Source organism: Anopheles coluzzii, chromosome 2 (genome assembly GCF_943734685.1).
Source record: "Anopheles coluzzii chromosome 2, AcolN3, whole genome shotgun sequence".
NCBI classification, from domain to species: domain Eukaryota; kingdom Metazoa; phylum Arthropoda; class Insecta; order Diptera; family Culicidae; genus Anopheles; species Anopheles coluzzii.
In genome coordinates, this window is record NC_064670.1 from 97,605,064 (window position 1) to 97,628,751 (window position 23,688).

At 43.4% G+C, this 23,688-nt stretch overlaps 2 protein-coding genes across 2 annotated transcripts in view; both read right to left on the reverse strand.

The window, feature by feature from the left end:
- Nucleotides 1-23,688, reverse strand: part of LOC120951699 (uncharacterized) — a 281,600-nt gene that overhangs the window by 90,874 nt on the left and 167,038 nt on the right. The window lies entirely within an intron of this gene.
- Nucleotides 19,144-19,899, reverse strand: LOC120961450 (trypsin-7-like). Its single transcript, XM_040385166.2, has one exon. The coding sequence runs from the start codon at nt 19,897-19,899 to the stop codon at nt 19,144-19,146; it is 756 nt and encodes a 251-aa protein (XP_040241100.2).

Sequence of the window (23,688 nt, forward strand, 5' to 3'; positions counted from 1 at the left end):
CTTAAAACAGGATAAAACGCAAATGCAAAGGCATAATGAAAAGAACATTATAAGGTTAAGAAAGGGTTTCGAAATGTGCTGAAAGTAAAAAGAGAGACAGAGAGGAAGAGAGAAAAAAAGGACATAAAAAACATTCCTCTTACCGCTATCGCGTGATCGAATGGTGACGGCAAGCGAAAGGATTTAGCGGAATGCAGCAGGTGTTGTAGTACTGTGTACCCTCAGTGCTGGGCTCGGAGGAAATCGGAGCTTCCAGCAGGCGGATAAGGCGAATGAATAATTTTAATAGCCTCTGGTGCGCTTTGCTGTCTCCAACAATTCTTTTTTTCCGTTTTCTGTTCTTAAGCTCCAAAAGACAAGGGGAAGAAAAAAGCGTGCTCTCGTGCTTTGCGTTTTTGGTGCACATGCATGCGCACGGTGTGTACGGTTTCAACAAGCTGTCCGTTAAATAAATGACCATCGTTGCGCAAATCGGTTGCGCTATTTTCGTTGCTGCCAGTGCAGCGTCGTCGTTCGTGTGGTATGCGATACGCGTATGTCGATTGGATTGCTTTGACCGCCCGTGATTTGGTGGATTATGAACCGCTGCAATGGCAGTGCTGTTTAATGGTGAGGGGTTTAACCGAAATTGGGTACAGCCAGGGTGGACGGTGTCTGGTGCAATTTAATGTTATCTTGGAATGGTGTGCTGGAGGGAAGTTGTTCCAACGTTGGAAGGTAAAACAAATGAGTTGCCCTGTGGCTTTACAATGGTTGGCATGAGAATTTTTATCTATTTTATTTTTATGCTTCATTTTAACAAGTAATTTCCATGCTTATGGAAAGGCATTATTATGCTTTCTCTATCTCGGCTGAAGTAAAATAATATTCAGGAAATTAAAAGGAGAAATGTGGTATATCATCAGCTATAAGATTTAAAAATACTCTAATTGCGGTTTTTAAATAGTTTTTTTTATATATTTCAAATGTTTTCGAGCCGTAAGTCGCAGAAGGAATAATCATTTATTTATTTATTTATTTATTATTAAGGCATCGAGCCTCCATGGCCTACATACACAATTACAACTAATTTGTTATAAATTATGGGTTCTTAAAATTAGACGTAATGCAGTCTCGTATGACACTAGAACATTTCGATACACTAAAGGACAGGTCTATAAAATTTGAAAATAAATTAAAATTCTTAGACATCAATAACAACGGATCCCTAGCACAGAAAAGACGATAACGAAAATCAGTTATTAAAAAGTGTCGAGTTCTTAAAGGTCTAGTAGGGACATAAAAATTTACATTACTTAGCCATAGAGGTGCATCGATTCTTCCAGTTAATAGTGATGCCGTGACCAGGATCATATGATCAGTCTAGGGTTGGACGTTGCGGTATTTTTTCTACATATAATTTTATTTGAACGAATAACTTAAAACCTAGGCGGATTGCGCGCGCGTCCGATTGCTGCCGTTGCCGTTCGTGGAAGAAGGTTCCCGCTGTTCGGGTGATCACCTTTCTGCTGCTGCCCTGTCACGCACACCGACCAACGCGTTGATGGCCGCCAAATTATGGCACTCTAATTATAGCATTTCTCTTATTATGGCTCAATTCGCTAATTATCATTATATTCGAAATAAATAGTTAATAAATAACTAATAGTTTAAACATAAACATTCCTTGGGCAACCATTCTTCTCTTTGCAAGAGTTTCAAGCCCTAACAACTGACACCTCGTATGATAAGCTGGCAGCACGTCGTTATGTCTCCACGAAAGCCACCTAATAGCTAAACACGGGTAAATTTTCGCTGGATCCTCTCAAGCCTCTCAATTCTAGTAACTTGCTCCGGAAACCAAGCAACTGAAGCGTACTCAATCAAAGGACGAACAAGGCAACAGTAAAGTGATTTCAAGCAGAGAGGGTCATGAAACATTTTGTTACTTCTAATTATGTGCCCGAGAGACCTGTTAGCCCTAGCAATAAGGTCGTCAAATTGTTTGTCTAAACAAAATTTCGTGTCTAATATAATGCCTAAGTCCTTAACAGTTTCAGATCGAGGCAATGAAGTGTCAGAAAGAACATAATTAAACCATAAAGGAGTTCTCGCCCGAGTAAACGAAATAACCGAGCACTTACTGACGTTGAGTGACAAACAGTTTAAGGAACACCAAAGATTAAAAACAGAAAGAAAGCCAGAGACAGTCATTAGAACTACGCACAGGAAAGTACATCTTAAGGTCATCTGCGTATAGTAGAACCGGGCAGTAAGGTATCGCGTAAACAATGTCATTAATAAATAGATTAAATAATAGAGGCCCTAGATGCTGCCTTGAGGAACACCAGAGACCCTGCTAAATTCACTAGAGATGCAATCCCCAATCTTAACACGTACTGAACGACGCGATAGGTAGGAATTCAGCCACCTAACTATGCTGATATGAAAACCAAGTTTTAAAAGTTTGCTAGTCAAAGTATGGATATTGACGCTATCGAAAGCAGAGAGAACATCAGTATAAACAGTATCTACTTGGAACCCTTTGTCTAGCTGCTTGTAAGTAAAATGCAACAACTGCACTAAGTTTGTGATTGAATTGATTGAAATGATCATGTTTAATATTTGCCTATTTTAGACAAATTCTTAATGAAAATGTGGCTTCTCTTCTCCACAGTATGTATCAATCAAATATGGCAAATAATGCTCCACGTGTCTGTGTGAATGCTTCAATATAGAATGGACTCCCTGCCCACCAGCACAGGTAGACTGTGTGGTAGAGTGTGGTTTTAATCTCCATCTCGCAGATTCAACGCCTCACACACACACACACACACACACACACACACACACACACATAGTGGACGCCGTCTGCGGGTCGTCCATCGGTATTATACGAGCGGGCATTCCACTCCGTTAACTACGAGTATTAATTAAACTATAAATTGGAAAATGGAATTATTTATAATGAACTAATGCTTGTTCCATTAGCCAATGCGTTTGCAGGCGGGGTCGGACCAGCGTCTAGTACACCGTACGCCGCCGAGCACACGGGTACAATCCTTCTTCATCCCCGGACCCGGGGGGGGGGCATTGGGGATAAAAGTACAATGTTTCCCCCCCGGGGTAAGCTGAGCCAAAGCTGAGGCACGCCAGTACAGGGGGATTATTGCGTTGAGTGGAATAGAGCGCAGGAAGCTACGGTTCTGCCGTCTAGCGTACGCGAACATGTCGATGGCGTTGGTTTATGGGTGTGTAAGTATTGAGTAGAGGGGATGTGTAGGGACATTTTCAAACCAACCCTGGAAGTCGTGCATTGTGGCTGCAGAACACATTACCGTGCCGTAAACAGCGTCCAGTTGGTTAGATAAACCTTATCCTGGCTGCGTCCTAGAACGATCGTGTGGACAACGTTAAGAGTGCGCCTCGCGGACTCAAACCCAACGCGCGGTGGGTTCTTTCGTTGGAAGACACGATTCGAGGCAAAATCGACCACGACAATGGCGGTCGTGAAGCAGCAGTACGGATCGGTTTAAAGGAACCAACGGTTTGTTAATCATTGGCAAAGCTCCGACGGTCGTTCGGGGGTCCGACGGGTCGATGCGATCGATGTACACATTCGATTAGACGACCATTCGAGGCTTTGCTAGTCGTTCGAGTACCGTTTTTGTCCGACCGATTCGAACACCACCACGTGTAGCACGTGCACTGGTAACAGGGTTGGTAGGAAGAAAGATAAAATTAACCACAACGGCGGCATATTGAAAACGGATATTAGCTCAAATGTGGCAGCAATTACATACGCCAACATGCTGCTGGCAGCGCTAAATCTAGTTGCACACTGTTACTGCCACTGTCCGTAATGTTTATCCCCCAGTGGTACACTGTTGTGTTATCCTGGGCCTGGGTCCGTGCCGCGTTGTGAGCTCCATCGCACAGCGGATGGATTATTAGATTAGACGCCAAACGATTACGCGTGGAGCAATCGCCATCGGTGTGTGAAATGAGGCGTAGGCACACACACACACATATGTATGTGGGCCGATGTATGTGTAAATTTCAATTCAATTACGGTCAGCGATTAGATGCATGCAACATTGGTTTTTATGGATTGCCTGCCCCCAGTGCGGGAAGTTTTAAACTTTACAAAGTATGTCCCACAAATTGAGTAGAGGATGGGTGGTGGACTGTTGCGTCCATGGCGGAATGAATGGTTGCCAAAATTTATCGACACCAGCAGATGGTTTTTCCAGGAAGTCAGATATTACCAAGTGATTGGTGTGCTGTTGATTGCTGGCGGTAAATCGGTACATTGTTTCTAAATTTGTTGCGTTTTAAATGGTGTGGAGAAGGTTGAAGGCTTGTTAGTAAGCCTGGAAAAATAACCTTTTAAGCGATGCTTGTTTGCACTGTAAACTAAGGATATATAGGCAAGGAAAGGCTATTATTTATGCTTTCCAAGCTGCCACGTTGTGTAGATCTGCAACAAGCGTAAGTAAAGCATTATTTAATATTAAATTTTAATTCAACAGTAAATGAAATGATATGTTGTTATTCAAATTAGGTTTTTTAACTAATACTTTACAACATATTTATAAAAACAACACGTTTTTACACACAACACTTTATTCCTGCGCAATAAACCGCAATGAAATCTCACCTACCGTATAACAAATGTGAATTTGCATACTTTTAGGCGTATTTATTTTGCATAAAGTTAGGGGTGTGTACTTCCTCTAAAAGCTGCAGCTTACCGTGTTATGTCTTTAAATCAAAGAGTTGTAGAATTTAATTGCTAGAGTGCATTAATTTTCCTTCACTGCTCCTTACTAATTTACGTTGAACTGTTTCATCCCTCGAGCAGCACAATGCCAACTTCAAACTTAACCTACTTAAGCAGTTACATTAACGCGTTACAATGTGAGTCAGAATTGCACTCGCAACAAGACCGGGCTGACCTACATCGACCTACACCCTAAACGGAATAATGTGAAAACATCCTCACGGTGGCCGCCGACATCCTGTCTAACAAAGCGCAAGCCCTCGGTAAGCTCTTAACTGACGTTCTTTTTAATTGTTTCGGCCACAAAACATCAACCCCGATGCCCGCTGCTCCATGCCGTGCTGCTGCTGCTGCTGCTGCGGGCCAGCCAGAGGGCAAACATTTGCGAACGTACTGGAACGTACCCATCGGCGTCTCGGCGTCGTAAGTTCATAATCACTCCCGCTCGCAGAAACTCGGCGCCGGTTGATGCAATCGCTCTCCCAGTTTTCAGGGGTTGAGTGAAAATTCTTAACAAATTTTCCACCTCGCTTGCGATGGCGCTGATACTGTCATTTATGCTTCGGCTGCACGAGTTGCCAAAAGTTCGGTGCTTACACACCCGCAGACGGTGGACTTCCCTTGCTCTCTCTTGCGCAGCACTTCACTGCTTGTCACAGCTTACACAAACTTTTTCGGCCACCGTTCACGCGGTTCCGTCTTTGCTTTTGTTCGGCATTTAGCACGCTTTCATTCTCAGTGTGTGTGTGTGTGTGTCTTTTACATTCACACACTTTGAGCCTCCGCCACTCTACTTCTCCACTCCACTCTGCCATTGAGTTCGCACAAGTAGAGCTCGCGAGAGGTTTGGTCCCCTCTTCGCAGCAGAATCGCGACCACGAACAAACTTAGCCGAGCGATAGTCGTTGTCGCGTACATTTGCATATCTTAATAGGCAACATAAATTCTGGCCCAAGTTCAAGCCCTTCGTCTGTAAGAACCCGCCCCCCCCACCCCTCACTACGTTCGTTACTCGTACAAAGAGCTTAGAATCGGGATGGGGAGGCCACCGTGCAACGGACAGAGGTTCGCTTTTGGCGGCTGCAAGTTACAAAAGTTTGTCGGGAAATAATAGAAAATGCAATTAAGTGAAATGCTTTTCATCGCCACAGTTGCGCCACAGTGCAAGGACCTTTACACCCCCGTGGGACGTGTGCACCGGTGGGCAAGGCACTGTTTGTTGCCTTTGGGGTTTCGCGTGCTGATTCGCATGATGTACAGCGGCACTTCCCCGGTACGTGTCCGGGTTGATTTCTCCCGGGAGCAATTGGTACAGCCGGATGTGCTCCCGCCAGCACATGTACCAAAAGGGTGTTGCGGAAAGTGATGTGCATGTTTTAGGTCGTCGGTAGGTTGGGTTGGTTAAGAGTTTAACTATTGAAGCTGATGTGATGAGTAAAAACGAGAATGATTCCATTATTTGATGGAATTTAAGCAGGAATGTATTGAAAGCAACTTTTAGAGCAAATTAAGACTCATTTATAGCTTCATTTTACAGCACTTTATGGCACAGCAAACTGTCAAAGTTCTGTCACAATATTAATGTTAAAATCCTAGTACTTGCTCACTTTGAAGTGTATCATTCAAACCTAAAACAATAATTTTACAGTAAACTCCTATTTGTACACGAACCTAACAAACTACCCAATGCCGGGCAACCCGACCAGCAGGACGAAGAACTGGTAAAACATTCCGCGAATTCCTTTCCAACGTAGCGTGCCACTGGTGCTTTCGCTAGTGCGTAAATCTAACAAGAGTGCCACTTTCCACGAAGGTCAAACTAGAAAACCGGAAAGATAGGATAGAATCCTTCCGAACGCTTCCACTCTCGTGTCCCTTCGGCATTCCTCGAACGCTACCCCTTCGCTCACATCTAACACTGGCAATGCAAACGGCAACGGCCATGGCAAGTGAAATATATGAATATTATTTAACTTTAATTATGATATTATTTAACCCGAAACTGTGGTCATAAAATATTTTGTTAGCTCGTTTGAGCTGACCGAGCACCGGGGGAAACCTCGCTGCACCGCGATATCGGAACTGGGGCCATGTGGGAGGGGAATCGAAAATAAAGCACTACCACAACACAGACGCAGGCACGGGCTGGGAACTTAACCGAAACTAACTGTTCGTTGGCTGGCTGGTTGGCTGCCTATTTGCCCTTTTCGAGTTGTGTGTGTGTGTGTGTGCAAGTGTGTTATTTTGGGTGGCCCTTGGGTGGCAGCAGTTTGTTTCGGTTTCGGTGCCACCCCCGTCCAGGAAGGAGGCGATAATTAAGTTAACTTTTTTAATTCATTCTCTCGGAATAAATGAGCCATTCTTGTCAGGTGGTACGCTGGTGCAAACGGTACTGCTCGTTCGCATAACCATGCGCCAGCGAACGCACGTTCCGTTTGGTATTCGCTTGGGAGCAGCAGCCACCGAGCTGTGATTTGCGTTGGTGCGTGGGAAATTCCATAAAATAGCCACCTCACTGGTTTTCTCTCTCTCTCTCGCTCCATTCACCAGCCACCACTCTGTCGGGTCTGATGATGTTATTAGGAAAAACAGTGCCTTGCATGCGACCGGCCAATGCGTAGCGCGGCGTACTATGATTCCTCATTAATTTAATGGGCTCGTGTCGTGTGTGTGTGTGTGCTGCAAGTACAATGCGTATGGGGTACAAATGAACAAAAAGGAGGGTTGGTAAGGGGTTGGAGTGATGTTTTTGTTTCACTGGGTGGGTTGGTAAATAAGGGTTGATTTTCTTGCACCTTAAGAAAATAAGAGTGTTTAGTGTGCTGCAAAGATTTAGTTGTATTTCGAGGGAGTTTTTATGGGATTCGATGATTTAAAATAATTTATGTAATGCTATTTCCTTACCCCTTCTATGTTCAAATAAGTCTTATTTTGGTCGTTACAAGTTGTTGGATTGATCGCTGATAAGATAGGCTTATATATATAAAATACCTAATAAGCAAATTGGCGCCTAAATGTATGTACCAAGAGTGCTGCCGGTTGTATGTCTAGATCAGCGGTCGGCAAACTTTTGAGGCAAAGGGCCAAATTTAGTAAGTGATCTAAAGCCGCGGGCCAGGAGAATGCGGTTTTTTTATTGTTGTGATTTAATTATTACATTATAAAATTTTAGAAACAAAATAATTGGTTAATGAGATCAAGCAATGTGATTTGTATTATTGCTGAATTCCTATAATTGTGTCATCCAAGTATGGTTCAAAATTGATAATAACAGGTTGGCTGATAAGTCCCCGGTCTGACACATAGATGGCGCCGCTAGTATTAAATGCATATTATTTTTATATAGTACCAACCTTCAAATGATTCGTGTCAAAATTTGACGTCTGTATGTCAATTAGTTTGTGAGACAGAGCGTCTTTTGTCAAGCAACTTTTGTTATTTTGTTGTTCCACCAAGACAACGCACCGTGCCACAAGTCATTGAGAACGATGGCAAAAAATCATGAATTGGGCTTCGAATTGCTTCCCCACCCACCGTATTCTCCAGATCTGGCCCCCAGCGACTTTTTCTTGTTCTCAGACCTTAAAAGGATGCTCGCGGGGAAAAAAATTGGCTGCAATGAAGAGGTGGTCGCCGAAACTGAGGCCTATTTTGAGGCAAAACCGAAGGAGTACTACCAAAATGGTATCATAAAATTGGAAGGTCGTTATAATCGTTGTATCGCTCTTCAAGGGAACTATGTTGAATAATAAAAACAAATTTTGACAAAAAAAAAAGTGTTTTTCTTTGCTAGACCGGGGACTTATCAGCCAACCTGTTACCTACTTAAATATGCATTTTAATATACAAAAATATAAATCATAAAATTTCGTATTCGACCTTCATTTCGATAGTCTTATTGTGATGTTAAAATAATGTTAACATTACATAAAGGTTGCATTAAAAAATGGACAACAATTGACGATTTTTCATGGGTTTATCTTAACCCGCACTAACAAAACGTTAATTTCACTTTGAGCAGTAGTATCCCATCAGTTAGCTGACAAAATTTGACACCTCTATCAGTCGAACTCAAAACATGACATGACATCAAAACAAACATGATGGCCACAAAAGTGAACAAAAGTGAAAAAAAGCTTGCGCCATCAAAGAATGGCACCCCGTAGCGTCCAAAATGGACTCCGTGCGGAAGTTTGTGGACGTCATATATACCCGTTTCGGCATTTTGGTCGCCAACTTCTTGGCACTATTAGGCAGCAATCAAAGCATCGAAAGAAAGCCCTGGTTCATTTTTGAGGTTTCAAAAGAAGATAAAATGAAGACAGAGGGATAAGTGGCTACATTACTGCGTTAGCTGGACCGGGATATCGATGCAACCCACCAAACAGTAACATAATACCTGAGAAACATGAATAAACAGATCAGGAATTAGAAATCGCATCCACTGGCTTCGCAGTGGCAAACAATTACGCGAAAACTCAATGCAACCATTTCAGGAGAATTTTGACAGAATTTCGATAGAACAGCCTAGTCCACAAAGTGGTCGAACATCCGTCACCTGTGTCCCATCGATTTTTTTCTACACCAACGTGATGTGAAAACTCTACTCTAACAATTTTGTAGCGAAAACTTAAGAGGAATTGTTGAAAATCGAAGGTAGAACTTAAATCATGAATGTCTTCGTTCACCAAGGTGAAAATTCCTAATAACTGACGAAAGACAGTTCGCAAAGTCTTGAACTTATTTGTGCAAGTAAACTTAAATAATTCCCTTTGAACAGATGTAAATGTAAAGAAATTATCTTTACTAGTTTTTTTTTCTACAGCCAGCCGAAAATGGCATATTTTGTCATGCAAAAGTTACGGGGATATTGACCTCGAGTTCGAACATACTGAACGGTCCGTCATTCCATAGTACTTTAATGAAAGTTGAAAAAGTACGTTGGTAAAATATGGTGTACTAAAAGATCTTCAGTAATTTGTGTACGAATTGTTTCTTCCTATCTTTCAAAATCAGTCAAATCCTTTCGCGGGCCGGATTAAATATTGCGGCGGGCCGCATTTTTCCCGCGAGCCGGACTTTGCCGACCGCTGGTTTAGATGGATCGCCTGAAAGTATGCAAATAAATACATATTAGTTTTTCTTTTAGTTTTAATGTTGTCGCAGCTGCTTACACCTGTAATGTTTATTAAAGTCCAATTAATTAGTCAAATGCTAGACAAAATAGGTGTTATAATTTAGGTCAACAATTTACTTAGCATCAAAAAGCGCCTTTAGTCACGTGCGTGGTGCATTCATTATCTTTTGATTTAATCTATTGCTTTAATTTTATTATTGTATGAAGCGAAGAGAATGAAATGGACTGACAATAGAGGAAAGCCTAATTGTATCCAGCAGCGTACAGATAAACACCAGAATTGATAGGTAATCACACACAAACAAATCATCGAGCCACCCGGGTGTGCTTAATCTTGAGACCATTCAACGCACCTTTAACACAGACATTAGCGCGCTAGTTTACTGCCGAAACGGTGAGCTATGCGCGAACTTGCTCGAATGCTTCATCTTATGCTCAAGCACGCCATTATAAACTATTATACTATCAGATCGAATGCATGCTTGAAGAGTACACCGGCCACACAATTGACTGGCAAAGTGGCTGTGTTGTCCCGCAATCTGGCCCGCGATAAATTGCCAACCGAACCGAACTCGATCCACAATCCCTATCTTGAGGCATGGCCCGGAAAGGCTCCCAACCACCGGGAAGGGGAACGGGAAACATGGGCCACTGTTAATCAAATCAAAGCAATGACGCATTATCGCTGCCTATGTTCACACACACGGACAAAAACAGACGCGCGAGCAAAATGGCTGCTATATTGTGCTGGGGATGATCACTACGCGCGGTCACTGCCAGCCCTTAGGGGGAGCGAGTGAACGGGGTCCCGGGGCGTATCAAGTCTCTAATCATTGGTTCGGGAGCAATTAGAGTGTTTCGCTATCGTCGATCAAACGGCAATTGATGGGAAACAATGGAATTCCCATTCATGTGGCCACCGTTTTGCGCTGCTGCCAAACGGGAGGGGAAACGCATCGGAACATACATCCTGAAACAGTGTCACGTATATTAAAGGCATGTGTCTCTCTCCCTGTGCGCGTGTGTGTGTGGTGCAATTATTAGAGCTAATCTAATTTTCCATCGACAACTTCCGCGACACGAGTGGGTAACGAGCACGTGAGACGCATCGTAATGGGGCCGATGTTAACAAAATGCACGATAATGGGTTGTGAGTTATGAAGGGGAAATTAGCTCGGTTTCTTTCACGCTGTGCGCCGGCGGGACATCCTTTGCGGTTGCTTGTGTGCAGGGACAAGGGCAGGGATGGGTCGGAAACACACACACGCACACACATTTCCGGTGGGCAGCTGCCGGAGCTTAGTGATTTTGCCGAGCCATCTGTGGCCGGGGTTTAGCAGTGTTTAATCACTGCTTAGTGGTGTTAGTAGCAGAGTGCTAATAGTTTTGCGCATACTACCACATGTTGTTGCATAAAATGTTCCGGAAGAGTTGACGTAGGTACAGCTGTTACTAGTTGTTTGTAATTATGGATGATTTTATGTGTTAAATGACGCTTATGCGATCGTATTTTTCATACTGTATACACTTTTACTGCCTCAAATGACAGCAGTTTTCTTAGTGCTTCGTAATGCCCAATGTGTACAGCAGAGGGCGCTGCGCTGCAGCGTCATATAGCACTATTGGTAAGGTAGTTATTGCTTGGTATAATAAACGTTTTTATATCCTTTAGTAAGAGCGAGTTAATCGGATCAAATACACATCATAACAGCTCTTTAAGTTTTCCTGTTGGTTTCAAAATAATACATAGTAATCGCCTTTCGTTTACCATCCTTCCATTGTACTATAGGATATTTAAAATACTGTTAAAATCATGCGGCCCCCATTAAGTATCGTATGATCAAGATCAACCATTTTTTATTGTATGCCGACACAGTTACGACAGCATTATCTACACAGCAACGGACCCGGAAATTGGAGTTTGTGTTAATTAAAATAGAGACATCAGAAGAAATTGCAATATCTATTCATCTTCGGCCCAAAGGGGGGCGTCGAAACTGGCCCCATCCCGTTTGTTGCGATTGGCAACAACCATTTCGCCATCATCATCATACCCGCTTTGGTAGGGCAAAGGGTTGAAAATTACTATCTATCTGTCGAAACAAACACAACACCGGTCGCTGTCCACACAGCACGCTGCAGCAGATCCGCTCTCCCTCCCCGTTCAGTGCTGCGTGACCAGTGTTCTTTTGCCAGTCGCCGGCCGCCCGGTTGGAGTTCAACATTTTTTCACACTCGACCCCGGGTACGGGTGCGCTTTCACGGGCAAATCTGGCGGCTGTGTGTTTGTGCCGGTGTCCCGCTGAGTTACTATTTCAATTATTTGCACCCGTGCGATAATGGTTTCGTGTGCAATCAAACATTTTCCTCCGACGGGTCTCGGTGTGTTTGGTTCGGTGGCGGGAGGGGACGGTTTGTTTTACGGTGAAAATATGCTCGGTTGGGAAAACGGTTGACTGAACCGAACCCGGAACCCTCGGGATCGTTCGTTCGCTTGGTTCAAACAACGCGATCGCTCCGAACCGTGACGGTTCGAGCACAGAAGGGCCGTACATCCCTGTCGCGTTGGTAAAAATCTCTTAAATCGGTGCGCGGTGGTAGTGTGCGGACTGAGGCTGTGTTCGGGCTTTGATTCGAATCTCGCGAAATTCCTCGCCTGTCAAGCGTGATTCGCGAGCGTGTTGTATTTTAATAATTATTTTCTGCAAATGAAACGCTGAATGCGATGCAGAATGGAGGTTGGTGGTGGGGAAGGTTGAGGTGTAGTACACGGGCGAGCAAATAATGTGTTCGAGCTGGAAATGACATTCATGGTGTGTTGTTTCACTTTTGTTTTTCACTCTATTAATTGCTTTGCCACGGCAAGGGGTTTTGGCGGGGGATGCAAATAAGACGCGCAGAGATAAATGGGCCATTTTGGGCCTTGTGCTCTGGAAACGAAACGGGAATCAAATTTACTAGACCGAAGCGTAATGGTATGGTGTTCCGGTCGTGAATAAAGCAGAAAGTATGCAATATTTGGTGAAAACGCCTGTTTTTATGCAACCTTGGATGTCAACAAAACATTGTGCGCTTATGATAGCAGAGCGGGCACTTACAGTCATATTAAAGCGATTGGAATTGATATGGGATCAAGTTTGTGGAAGGTTCATACAAAAATTTACCAAACATTCAATCGTACCTGCGGGAGCCCTTATCGTTTGGCCGAATGATTGCAAACGAATCGATTCATTGGAATCAATGTCCGTTTTATCGGGAAAATATATCGTTAAATAACCATAGCACGCTAACCAATCCCCAGACTAAAACTTGGCACAAGAAATCGGAATGGAACAGTTAAAGCTGACCCCTTACCCTGGTTGATCGTTTTTCTCTTGTGCCTCATTTTGGCAGTGGCAGTCACATTGGCCAGGTCAGTGTTTGCCCACCATTAGACACCAGCAGACACTTTGGGTAGGGGAGGGTGAAGCGAAGGAAGGCAAAGCTTACAAACATCCCCGGGCTGCAGTGTCGATCGATCAGGGTTTTGGGCAGAAAATAATTAAGTAATGCATTATTTATTTTGCCGATACAGCTCCCCGGTGAACACTTACCATAAACTGCCCTTGCAATCGATTTCGACGAAACTGAAGCTCTTTCGGGCCAGGCACTGATTGCCCATGTGACCCATGTGCAGGGCGGGGCTGTGTCGAGTTACCGAGTTACCGGTTTTCCGAGAACAGGGAATCATCATTTTATGACTTTAATGGTCTTTTGGTTCGGAGTATAGACAAAGTTTTTTCGTTTGCTGTGTGTCCTGTGAGAGCACACAGGAAAAGGATTTTGCTGGCATATTGTGCTGCAGTGCTGTACAATTTAGCAATTGCATGCTGTTAAGCATTGCAGCTTAACAATAAAGAAGGTGGCATTTGGGCTTGGAGCAATAACTGTTAATATAGCATTATGCAGAGAAAAGAGGAGACTTTGAAGCATAGTTTTAGGAGCTTCAAATCGAAGGTATTAAGATCAAACGTTTCGAATGATTTTTTTTGCATATATTTAGGCGTTTTTGGCCTTCAGTCTATTGCTTTGTTTTTGCATAACGAGTATAAAAGGTAAAATAAACAACTTTCTTGCATACATTTAGGCGCTTAGCGGAACACCGAAAGGGAAATGTTCAGTTTTTCCATTTTAAAATATATGACAAATATTCACAAAGCATTCAAAATCACCTTTTAATGCATTTTAAAGTAAAAATGTTCATTCAAACTTTTAAAGAGCATTATTTTTAAAGCTATAGGCATCCTACTCCACATCCTTGTTGAATGGAAAAAAAAGCTTTACTATTTGCCGCACGCAAAGGCCACGTGGGCCAAGGATTTAACCGTTGCACCGTTGATACGTTCGTACGCTGACCGGTCGGGAAGGCAAAGCCATCAAGAGCACTATGGTTTCGGTGTTTTTGAAAAACATAACTATTGAATTTGCCTTCAGGCTGACATGCTTTTGATTTTGAACACTGAATGGAACGGGTCTGAATGCAAACCGAAAAGAGTGTGAGTGAGAGAGAAAAAAGTAAAACGAAAAGCGTCTGACATTTGATGTGTCACGTATTTGGCTTAGGAGAGAAAAAAAAAGAACGGGCACGTTCTGTTCTCTTGAAACCTTTTTTTGTTCTTTCTTTCATTCCTAACGCATTCAGCGTGAGAAAGAAATAAGGCTTCGAACGTGCAAGTTTCGAAACATTCTTGAGCACCACAACGCACAACGTCTCAGCCCGCAGAACCGACCGGACATGAATGATGACGAATGAATGCTATGATTTTCCGACTCGTTTGAAGATTTGGCCCGACTTGTTTCCGGGTGTTGGCTGGGGGTTTTAAAGTCAGGTTTCGGGCGGATTGTTCGGAATTGGTTGGCTGCACAGTTTGTCACGAGAAAAAGGCTGTGGCTAAGGTGACGATTTTCATCATCAGTTTGCCGTCAGCCGGACAGCTGGGAACAATGCGAATGATTTTCGGCATGTACGGTACAGCTCGTACCACGGAAGCACTGGTTGTTCGTCACACCGGGGCTAGCATGCATGTACGGCTAAGCACCGACTCTCAGATTGGAAGCTTTTTTCTCCCTCCACTGAAGCTGGGGCCTGAATTTTGGTAGCATAGGGAATTGTGCCTGCATGAGTGTATGTACATATGTTTCTGTGTTCTTGTGTGTGTGTTCACCGAAGACGCACAGACGTCATCTAAGCTGCACGTTTGGGCATTCGTTTGCGTCTAGGTTCCGATAAGGATAATGGAGTTTATTGCCGGGAGCCAATGGCGAAATAGGGTCCGTCTGTCACCGTTCTCGGTGCTCGGCGTGTACTGTCTGCGGACGGTGTCGTTTCGTAGGTTATTTGGTAAGTTTGCTCCTTGTTTCAATAACGAAAAGGGGGGAGGGGGGGGAGGAAGGGGAAGCGAGAGTGGGAGGTTTTGCCTTCTGCAAAAGGTATATTTCTCGAAAACAGCTCGAGTGTAGCCGGCGAACATCATAACGGAAGTTTTGGAATACAAATGATATTGGATTAGAACGTCAGCTATGATTTTTGCTACGAGATTTGCTTAAAGTGGATAAAGCTTGCGAAGCAGTGACCTGGAAAAGGAAACAATGCCTCCGCAAGAGAAGGCAGCTTGTTAGAATTTAAAGTAGGAAACTAACGGAGCGTTGGAGCAATCTCTTTTTTAATAAATAAAATCATAATTACAACTTTCAATTCTGTGCAGTAGCCTAAAGGTATGCAGTGAAGGTTTGAGCCTAAATGTATGCAATATTTGTAGCAAACAACTTTTATTTGAATGTAACAATAGCTAGTGAAATGTGCATATTTCATTGACCTATTGTAGAGCAAATGCAACTAAATTATAGTCTTTATTCTCTACTTCAACTATAATTTACTCTACTTTTAATAAAATTTCAACCCTACTGTTGCACATGTGCAAACAACCGTCAAAGCTCGTTACACGTACCCGTGAAGCATCGTTCATCCACGGGATGAAGCATAAAATATTGTCCATTAAAAGGGATCATATGCTTCCGTTGCCGGTGCTTCCATCGAACCCTTCCGTCGTCGGCGTCGGAAACCGGTTGCCTAGACGAGAACGATAAAGTTTTCCACCGGCGTCGGTGCACACTGCGACACAATAAAGCACGGCAACACAGGCAGCACAGGAGGCAGGATGAGGAAGGAAGCAACCGACGTCATTGATGGTTTCGAGTGCCGTAGAAAAACAGTACCCCGGGTCCATTACGGAGCGTCTTGCAAGTACACTAATCCTGCCACCGTCTCCCTTCCTAGAGGCTAAGCTCTTCCGATTGGCTTTTTCAAATTGGCGAAGTGAGATCAACCGTATGTGGGTAGCATATGCTTCAACATTCACACACACCCCCACCCAAATACACAAGACAGACGACAGTCGGGCGGTCGGTTGCTTTATCAATTTTATCGACATTTATTTAGTATCTACATTTAGGCGTTTTGCGGCAGTAGAAGAGATCCAAACGTTACCACCGGTCGTTGCTTTTTGATCAAAAACGAGGTGGGATGAGGGGAGGAGTTTTGGTGCTTATGTTTTGCTGTCCTAACGCGTGTTTTATTCCTCCTGGGCTGTGAGGTGTTTACAAAAAACAGGCCCATTTATTTCACCGCTGACTACTTTTGGCTGGCGTGGTCGAGGAGAACGTGTTGGGAAATGTTGTGGGGTGTCATTTTCCAGCTGTGCTGTCGCTCTCACGGACGCCGGTCGTTACCAGTGAGCCATCGGTCAGAGACTCTGGTGGTGGCTAAAGATTTAGGCAATGAATCGTAACGTTCGCGCGCCGAGGGCCGGTTGCTTTTACGACTGGTGCTAATAAATAACCATGTTAACAAGATTTTAATAGCTGATTCACCAGCTTTCCTGAGACCATCCCATGAGTGGTTCATGATTCGTGCTCTGTTAGCGGTGTTTTCAGATTCGTGTGTTTTTTTTGTTGTTGTGTATGGTTCCGAGTGTTATTACGGCTCTACAAACTCCGGACAGTCTATTCACGGCGATGACCTTGTGTCCTGTTGCTGCTAATGTCTGTTTTCTTTCCTTTTGTTTGTCGATTTTCTTTCTCTCTCGGTCTCGGGGAGATACGAACCGTTGAGGGTTATTAATGTTATCGTTTTGTTATCAATTTTATGCCTCCATTATCTCCATTGAAGCTGGGATAAAATACTGACAGCAATAAAAGTGACTCTCCAAAACGGACAATACGAGCTACGGGCGGGTGTCAAACGATGACGGGCCCCGTTCGTTGATGGGAAGGAAGGTTGAAGGCCACCACCGTGTGTATGTGTTGCGGTGGATTTACTGCGGTGGGATTATTATTTCTCCAAAAAATGTGTTTCCATGTTTCCCTGTCCATCCATCCATTCCGGGGCGAGTTTAAACACACATTTCGGCTGCAGGGGGAAAATAATGGTCCTTGTGGAGTATTAAACATTAACAATGTTTCCTGTGCTGTACGCTTTCCTCACGCTTATTATTTCATTGTTGAAACTGTCACCAGCTTGTTGACCGGCTTGTCCATTGTCGAAAGCTTGCATTGTTGCTATCGTTGCTGTAGGGTGTCCGTTGCTCTTCATCTCGGCCACAGGTTATTGTACCAAAAGGGTGGGTGAATGCGAGCTTTCCCCTCCATCTTCCCATCGACATCTATTGAATTGAGGTCACGTGAAGGGTTTCTTATCCGCTCGGGTGACAAAGTTTTCAGCTTTTCAGGTGTACGAATGACGTTGACGAACAGGCAACTATTAGATCTACCGGAGTCAGTCCCAGGCCAGAGTGAATGTGACGTTAGCCGTCCAAAGCCCGTTTCCGCCGCTTGGCTGGTGCACCCTTTGTTTCGTCGCTTTTCTATTTCGGGACTGGAGCGTGAAGATGAATTGCAGTCCCAGTGGATGGCAGCTAAAATGACTATGATTGTCGTTGTCAGCGTTGGTGGCTTTTGTAAGAAATGCAATGACACCTTGGGATAGGATTATCTCCATCACATTCGCTTAATATATCTCAGCTCATAGTTTCTTGACACAAAAGGGCTGACTCTTGTTAACCTTTGACCTGCACCAAGTTTGAGATGATGAGTTTCTTTACATCGCACACAACAGACAGTCTCGGACACTTGCTGAAACTTTTCCACCGAAAACACCGAAATGAACAGATAAGTTGACAAGCGTGTCCGTTTATTGTTACTGACGACACTGGACTGTCCTTGGGAAAACTATGTACAGCTTTGGACGAACTTCTTGCTCCAAACTCAAGCTAGTGCACCATTTTCTATATTTACCAAGAGAAGAGAGATTGTAACATCATCTATAATTTGATACTAGTCGAACGACCCGTGGGAGCAGCGCCCATGTCCGATGAGCTGTCCGAAAAGCTCACCCCGTGCCGTACAATGTTTACCGATCCGGGTTGACCCTGCACCCCCACAAGCAACACTGTTTGTGTAGGATGGGCGCCGGCAAGACGATAAAAGTAGCATTGCGCTCTCTGCATTCATGTCAACAATTATTTAGCTTACCGAAGCCGGAATACAATCATTTGTGGTCGTTTCCTGTACCTTTTCCGGTGCGAGTGAACGTTAGCAGTGCACAGTCTAAGTGGGTTAGCAGGGCAAATGATTCCGATGCTAGGAAATAGAGCGACGTGTAATGTGTTTGTGGCACGGTGCAGGGGAAGAAGAGTGAGTTAAAAATGTGCTGACCAATGGCTTGTTGTGTCCTCTTGTTATATCAAAGGACATGAAGAGCAGGGTGTCGGTTCTGTGGAGTGTCGGTTTTGTGGTAACTAACGCATCACGATGAGTTGAAGATCAGGGCATTGGCATGGAACGGTTGATTGATAGGGAATGTTTCATTTCATTATGTGTAAAATGAAACTTGATTTTCACCGAAAAGCAGGTCAAAACAGGAAAATGGGAAGGGTTTAAGGATAATAAAGATTGATTTGTTAGGTGCCCCTGCTTAATTAGAGCTGAACTCAGTCAGAATGTCTTGGGAAAAATTCTGTAGTTCAATAAATAATGTGTCGTCTATTATTGATGTAATAAATTCGGAAATTGTGGAAGCAAAACGATGTAAACATACTTAAAATTAAAGTTGATTTATTATATATTTAAAGTCAAATTGACTGAGCTAGTTCGCTACGACTAATATCGCGTTGACTGGTGTTATCCAAACATTCTTACTCATCACCCCTTAATAATCCCACGCAACGTCCGTGGTGGTCGTGATCCAATCCTTAAAGTGCCAAATGCGTGTAGCAACCTCCTGCCCCTTGTGGTCACTTGCCTCATGCTTGGCAAACACTGCATACAGCACCCGGTCCGCCACAATCGGAGCTCCCGTCGCGATGTGCCACAGATCATTTGTGGTGCCCGGTTCGGGCAGCGCACAGTACCCCACACCATCCCAGATGTACTGCTTGGCCTGGAAATCTGCCTGCTGATCGATACAGCTTTGATCCGTCGTTAGCACCAGCTTGGCTTCCCGAAGATGGGACTGGTGTTCTTCACTACCACGTCCAAACGAAAGCATTGTTGCCGCTTCGACCCCGTCCGGATTGCTGGTGGGCAGATGGATGGGTTGGACCCGGGAAGTGTACTCGATACTGCCGCGAATTAGCACCACCGCAATGTTATAGTCCGAACCAATGTACTTGGGATGCTTGTAGCCATGTTCCACCTCGTACCAGGTGGCTTGGTCCTGGTAGTCCTCAGCACCGACCGCTACCGTGTACTCGGTGAACGGGTACGTGTAGAACGTGCTGGCAGATGATAGGATCCATCTTTTGGACAGGATCACTCCATTACCATGAAGCTGCCGTCCGTAGGTAACAGCTACAACGAACTGGTACTGGTAGATGCTGGCTTCAGCTACTCCATTTTGAGCCTGACCTAGCCCGAGTAGGAAGGCGATGAGAAGCACCACAAGCAACACAGTAACGGACCTCATCTTACGCCTCAAAAACACGTTTAAACGTACTGCCTCTTGTCGCTCTCGGTTCAAAGGTTTTTATAAATTCCAGCAACCATACATCGCACCACGTACAAATAGTAATATGGGCACGAAATCGATCAGCATGTTGTTTTTGCAAAAGTTTTCATACAGCGAAATTGGATTGGAAATCGCTAGCGCCGTATGTACACCATCGAAGCGTGCTGCAGTTTTTAATCTACATTTTCTAATAAATGGTACTGTAAACAAAGAACTGCTCATAAATCGTGTACCAATTGTGGATTGTGATTTAAAAAAACAAGCTTGTGTGGAATAGAACCCTTGTTCCCTGCCAACGACAAATGTAGCACGGTAGCAAACTATCAACTCGCTCACAATTTGTCAAGCTTTATTAATAGACAGATGAGCACAATGGTGGTAGTTGTGGCTGCCATCCAATTTTAACTGAGCTGGTACGATATGGGAATGTCGGGGGTTTGTTCCCTTCCTGTTGCAGGGAGTTAGCCAGGAATGCGTCTCTATTCATCAACTGTAATGGAACAGCGTGGAACCCGAATGAGAATAAGCGTAGGGGAAATACGGTAAAACGCTATCAGGATTGATATTCGTTTGGATTTTGCTGCATTCATTCGAGATGGGAAACAATTGAAATCCTGCATTTTCCATTGATGATTGCGCTTTGTGTGACAGCCAACACATTGAATGATGACGTTTAGCTGTGCGTTTATTTATGAGCCTTTTTGTTGTATGTCGTTGTAAGGTATGTATAAATTAGTATCTTTTTACTGATAATTGCTAACTTTTGTTCAATGCGTGCTTTATTTATATTGGAAATAATTTTGGCATATGAGAACAATCGTTTAAAAATACAAAAACAAAAACATTACGGCCGGGCTACATTGGTCGTACTCGCAAGTGTAATTTTTATTTTCACTAGCGCATCTGGCGACGACCAGCGCAAGCTAGATGTCGGTATAATTTATGTGTCAAAATTAATCATACTTGGTGTCTCATCAAGTTTCGAGCAGGCTACTTGTATGCCGTATGAAATGTTTATAAACGTCCATAAATTGCAACAAAATAGGCCGTTAATTGTTGTTGGTGGATAAATCGTCATTCATACAAAGCGCTACGCAAAGGCCGGGCTACATTGGTCGTACTCGCAAGTGTAATTTTTATTTTCACTAGCGCATCTGGCGACGACCAGCGCAAGCTAGATGTCGGTATAATTTATGTGTCAAAATTATTCATACTTGGTGTCTCATCAAGTTTCGAGCAGGCTACTTGTATGCCGTATGAAATGTTTATAAACGTCCATAAATTGCAACAAAATAGGCCGTTAATTGTTGTTGGTGGATAAATCGTCATTCATACAAAGCGCTAGGCAACATTTTTCCCCATCTTCCAACATCTTTCCATCATTGGGTAAAATTATAGCCTCCTCGACCCAAAACGTTTTTTGACAGATAAATTATACCAGCCTCTAGCTTCGACCCGCCGCCGCTAGGTGGCGTACTCGTTCACAAAAATTACACTCAGGAGTACGATCAATGTAGCCCGGCCTCAACATTTTTCCCCATCTTCCAACATCTTTCCATCATTGGGTAAAATTATAGCCTCCTGGACCCAAAACACTTTTTGACAGATAAATTATACCAGCCTCTAGCTTCGACCCGCCGCCGCTAGATGGCGTACGCGTTCACAAAAATTAAAGGCCGGGCTACATTGATCGTACTCCGTAGTGTAATTTTTATTTTCACTAGCGCATCTGGTGACGACCAGCGCAAGCTAGATGTCGGTATAATTTATGTGTCAAAATTATTCATACTTGGTGTCTCATCAAGTTTCGAGCAGGCTACTTGTATGCCGTATGAAATGTTTATAAACGTCCATGAATTGCAACAAAATAGGCCGTTAATTGTTGTTGTTGGACAAATCGTCATTGATACAAAGCGCTGGGCAACATTTTTCCCCATCTTCCAACATCTATCCATCATTGGGTAAAATTATAGCCTCCTCGACCCAAAACGTTTTTTGACAGATAAATTATACCAGCATCTAGCTTCAACCCGCCGCCGCTAGATGGCGTACGCGTTCACAAAAATTACACTAAGGAGTACGATCAATGTAGCCGTATTAATACGGGCTACATTGATCGTACCTGCCGCGTAATTTTGATTTTCACTAGCGCATCTGGCGGCGGCTGGTGGAAGCTTTTTTTGGTCGTCGGGGGAAGGGTCGTGCCGGATCTCAAATTTAAGTAGTTTTTTAATCGTTTTTCGATGTGAAAACGGCTGGAATACTTGCACAACATATTTGTCTATCAATTACAAAGCTTTTTCAGTCCAGTTGAAGTAAAAAACAAGGAAAAATAACGTATTTTCTGGAGCAGTCCCAAATTGTTTGGCAAAATGCTTCGGTCAGCCGCCGCCAGATGCGCTAGTGAAAATCAAAATTACACCAGAGAGTACGATCAATGTAGCCCGGCCTTTATGATTGTGATCCATAGCTCATTCTCAGCACTTTCCAATTACTTCCCTTTTTTACCGAAATTCACGAACATTAAGGCCGGGCTACATTGATCGTACTCGCAAGCGTAATTTTGATTTTTACTAGCGCATCTGGCGGCGGCTGACCGAAGCACTTTTCCAAACAATTTGGAGCCGCTTCAGAAAATATGTTATTTTTCCATGTTTTTTACCTTAACTGGACTGAAAAAGCTTTGTAATTGATAGATGAATATGTTGTGCAAGTACTTCAGCCATTTTCGCATTAAAAAACGGTGAAAAAACAACTTAAATTTGAGATCCGGCACGACCATTCCCTGGATGACCAAAAATAGCTTCCACCAGTCGCCGCCAGATGCGCTAGTGAAAATCAAAATAACGTTTGCGAGTACGATCAATGTAGCCCGGCCTTTAGAACCGTATGGGTTTCAAATTACCAGAAACACAGTGTCCTGTTGGTCTGTTGGATAGACATACTAACTTCTACAACACCGAACGAGTTCGATTCTCATCCGGACTTGACCTCCTTATAGCGACTACTGAATATGTGGCTGCGTAGTACTTATAATATTAGTCTCTGCAGTAATGGTTAGTTTAGTATGATGGTCCAACAGAAAGAAGTGTAAAAAGTAGAGGAATCGATGTTTTAATATATTTTTGGTAGTGACAATGACAATTTATTTTGTTTTTTTTTCTATTAATTCTAGGATTATTGAGGCTTCAGTTAGTTCCCTCCATACTATCTCTGCTTGATCTTCTTATTTTTGGCACAACAACCTGTAATTTAAAAATTATTTACTGTTTACTGTACATTTACTGTACTTCTCACTTCAGACTTGTGATCGCCCCGGCGATCTTGGAAATTTGTAAACAAAAATGTCCCTTACTGGAATAGTTGGAGCTAAGAGGCTTTACCTTGAGTAGGGGGACACTCCCAGCTCATGAATACGGACGTTTAGTCTCAAGTACTGTCTAATTCAATCTGTCTTTATTTCACGAAAACCCTGGTTTATATTTTTGAATTATTTGCGTGTGTTGGTTGTGTATGTACAGCTTGTGTCGATGTGTAGGTGCTTATGATTATGCCTCTTTTGTATTTATATCCGTTGGTCTGTTTTCGGATTTAATGGTTCTCGATGTATTCTTATGTTTTGCCTTTTAATGTTTGTCTTGAAATCCTTCGCGTTTCTAGAATGTTCCTAAACACACTTGAGATGTTTGGACCTATTGCTCTTGCGTTGCTATCTTACAGGATTTAATTATTGTTACGCATATGCAT